The sequence below is a fragment of the Sinocyclocheilus anshuiensis genome, unplaced genomic scaffold (assembly GCF_001515605.1).
Source record: "Sinocyclocheilus anshuiensis isolate Anshui unplaced genomic scaffold, SAMN03320099.WGS_v1.1 scaffold476, whole genome shotgun sequence".
Lineage (NCBI taxonomy): Eukaryota > Metazoa > Chordata > Actinopteri > Cypriniformes > Cyprinidae > Sinocyclocheilus > Sinocyclocheilus anshuiensis.
The window spans coordinates 2248943-2252416 of record NW_015554139.1 but is presented as its reverse complement, the minus strand read 5'-3'; the positions used below and the strand labels follow the sequence as shown (position 1 = coordinate 2252416).

General features: G+C 38.8%; 1 protein-coding gene across 1 annotated transcript in view; it reads left to right on the top strand.

Annotated features, from left to right (window-relative positions):
- The window catches only part of LOC107670514 (phospholipid phosphatase 3-like), a 55185-nt gene that overhangs the window by 36114 nt on the left and 15597 nt on the right, over nucleotides 1-3474 (top strand). Inside the window, exon 2 of the mRNA XM_016463148.1 lies at nucleotides 1555-1712. Coding sequence (XP_016318634.1) covers nucleotides 1555-1712 — 158 coding nt within the window. The remainder of the gene's footprint in view (nucleotides 1-1554; nucleotides 1713-3474) is intronic.

The following is a 3474-nucleotide window of genomic DNA, read 5'->3' as shown; positions in this document are numbered from 1 at the left end:
GTGCATCCCTAATATATATATATATATATATATATAAACATTTTTTTTTCATTTAGACCTTTGCCATCCTTGAACACTTATGGTTAACCTGTGCTTTATTACACCTTAAATGTAATCTTTAACTATAATAAAAATGTACATTATAATATAGTGATGCCTAAACTCACTTTTACTCACTGGTGCATTTTCTCTCTTAGTTTGGTTGGTTTAGGCATATTTAAACATGGCAATCATGCTTAGACTGGTTTGAGCTCACCTGAATGAGGTGGTCTTGGCAAAACTGAAAATCATCTCACTTGAAAGCAATCTGACCCAATGGACTAAAGAGTCCATTCATAATTCATAATAGGTAATGCATTACGTTATTCTGTGGGTAAGCACCTTACTTATGAGTTGAAAATCAAAAAGCACCTCTTCATTTTAAAATGTCATTGCTCTTCTACGAAACAGGTGCATTGCAAGAATGCTGTCCCGATGAAGCCTTGATTGAACCAAGGCTTATATGCATTTGTGTATGTGTGTGTGTAGCAAGGAGCTGGATTGCAGAGCTAACTTGTCAACCCATCTTGATGCATAACCGTAATCAGTGGAATCCCAGAATGTAAACAGGTGCACTCTGACCAGTTTTACTCGCGTGACTTGCACATTTTGGTACTAAGGAGAAAATGCAACAAACAATAAACAAAGGGAAAAAATACAGGTCTACAGATCTGTTAGAAAAAAAAAACAAAATGAATAATTGACATCTATAGCTTATCGGTCATAACACCGCAATGTGTTGGAGCACATGCACTTACTGCCAAGCCACAACTGATTTCGATTTGGAAATTTCCTATTTGCTTACTGATTTATACCTTGAGAGTTCACCCAACCATTTGGAACAACCATTTGGTTTACTTATCTGGAAAACATGTCTGCGACCTACTGTCACAATGTTTAATTTTTAAATTAGTAATTGTTTAACAAGGCGATAGAAAAAGTCCTACACACTGCTATTAATTCCATAGGCATTCTGCAAGCTACAGTAGTCTGCAGGACTTATTCTATTGTTTATTTTCTACGCTATAGTCTAGTCTGCGTCCAACACACCTGCCTGCAACCATCCAGGTGTGTAATAGATTTGTTTGCGTTTTCCTGAAAGAGAAAATCCCCGACGCACTCCAAGTGAAACATATTACCGTATTCCCAGCACAACTCGCAAGAAACTTTCCATCTTCCTCCTCATAGTCTCTGACCTCAATCCTGTATTCTTTAGGGTCTTTTCTTCTCCACATGCCTCATCTATCCGTGCTGTCATTCTCTTTCAACCCCCACCCCCTCTTTCTGCCAGAGATATGCATGGAATGTCAGCTCCTTAGGCTGGATCTTGATTCCCATCAGGAAGACAGTGACATTCTCAATATCTCAGCCGCACTTGTGATTCTAATTGCACATAATAGAGCATTATAGATGTATCTGTGTCTGATCTTGTGGTGCCAGAGAAACACTGACAGAAGAACATTCCTCCAGGTAGTTTCGACAGAAGCATTAACCTGTCTGTCTCTCTCCTGACAGCCTCCATTCCGTTCTTCGCCTGTGAGCTCAAAGCGGTGATTCCGTACAAGAGGGGCTTCTTCTGCGGGGACACCAGCATCACTTACCCTTACATAGAAAGTGAGGCCATTCCTGACAGTATGCTTATAGCCGGGGGCATCATAATTACAGGACTTACGGTGAGAGCACACACATATAGCGAAGTATCACTTGTTGAAAGGCTTTAAAGAGATAGCTCACCCAACAGTGTAAACTCTGTCTTCATTTACTCAACCTCATGTCAGACTTATTTTCTTCTCAGGAACACAAAAGATTTTCAAGAACTGTAGTCAGTCTTTTCATTGAAATTGCAAAGAGTCTTTTAAGCATCAAATTGGGTGCAAATGCAACCCATTAATGCATTAAAAATGCTTTAAATGCATTAAAATATGATAAAAGTGGCCAATGCACCTCATTCCTTCAGAAGACTTCAGAATATGGCATATAAGAAAACTTTGTGTGAAAAATAAACCAAAATTTAAGGTATCACCAGTAAGTTGTTAATCGTTGTTGGACATGTTGGACACGCTTTGACATGTAGGTGCAAGATCAAATTGCAGTTCATGGTTCTTTACCAGTCCAGTCTCCCTCTTTCTCCCACTTCACTTCCTGACCTCTCTCCAACTGTACTATCTGAATAAACGCAAAAAAAGTTGTTAAAGGCTCAGACACACAAGACCAACTTGAAAGAACTAGTGGTAATGAAAGCCTACTATGTTGTTGCGTCGTGTTGCCTGCATCTAAGCCAACAATTTGCACTTGAACACAGTACATAGACTACAGCCAGTGGCCAAACTGCATGTATGTTCTCTAAATAACTAAATAAATAAATAACTCTCCATACCAGCAGGTGGAAGTAGTCTGTATTCATCATTCAAAAAGAGATAGGACTGCAGATAACACCACAAATGAGATAAGCATGAACAACTAGCCTTCTGTGTGTTCCCTCGACTTCATTGTTTGCTTGCCTTTGACACTTCTCGTGCACTTGTTCGTTAAATTGAACGGCCAATCAGAGTGATCTTTCTCACCAACTGCCTAGAACCAATTCAACATGCTCAATCGTCTAAAAATTCCCCAATGGAGGTCCGACTAGTGCCAATAGTACCGAACACACTACAAAAACTAGTCCAACATATAATAATAATAATAAACATTTATTTGTATAGCACTTTTCATCAGACAACATAGTCTCAACGATGGCCGACTTGGTTCATCATGGAGCCAAGAGCCATTGGACTCAAGAACCAGTCCAATTTGTGAATGTATAATTTACATTGGTCTTGTCAGCTTCATCAACTGATCAATTTAAAACAGAGTATCCAGTCCTGCTCCTAGAGGGCTAATGACCTGTAGAGTTTAGCTCCAATACACTTGCCTGGAATTTTCGAGTCTGAAGACACTGAATAGCTGGTTCAGATGGGTTCATTTAGGGTTTTCTCATAAACTCTTATGAAGACACTAAGGAGAGCTAGGTTGGATGTCAAGGTTCAGTGGACAATTACTTAATTTTTCTGTTTCCCACACAAAACTATCTGAAGATTTGAAATATAATGTGTGTGTAAATAACTACTTCTATGGTGTTTTATGTAAACCTTTCAAGCTATCTTTTATTTGTAATTGCATGGAAAAGAGTTACCAACACATTTAAATTGACCTTTGATGTTCCCTGAAAGGAAGAAAGTCGTATGGATTTAAAACAACATGAGGGTGAGTGGTAGAGCCCGACCGATATGGGTTTTTTGGGGCCGATACCGATACCGATATTAGGGAGTAAAAAACGGCCGATATCGATATATCGGCCGATATTCTTTGTGTATATTATAATACAGTACCAATCAAAAGTTTGGACACTTTCCCATTCGTGTGTCCAAATATTTGACTGGTACTATATATATATAT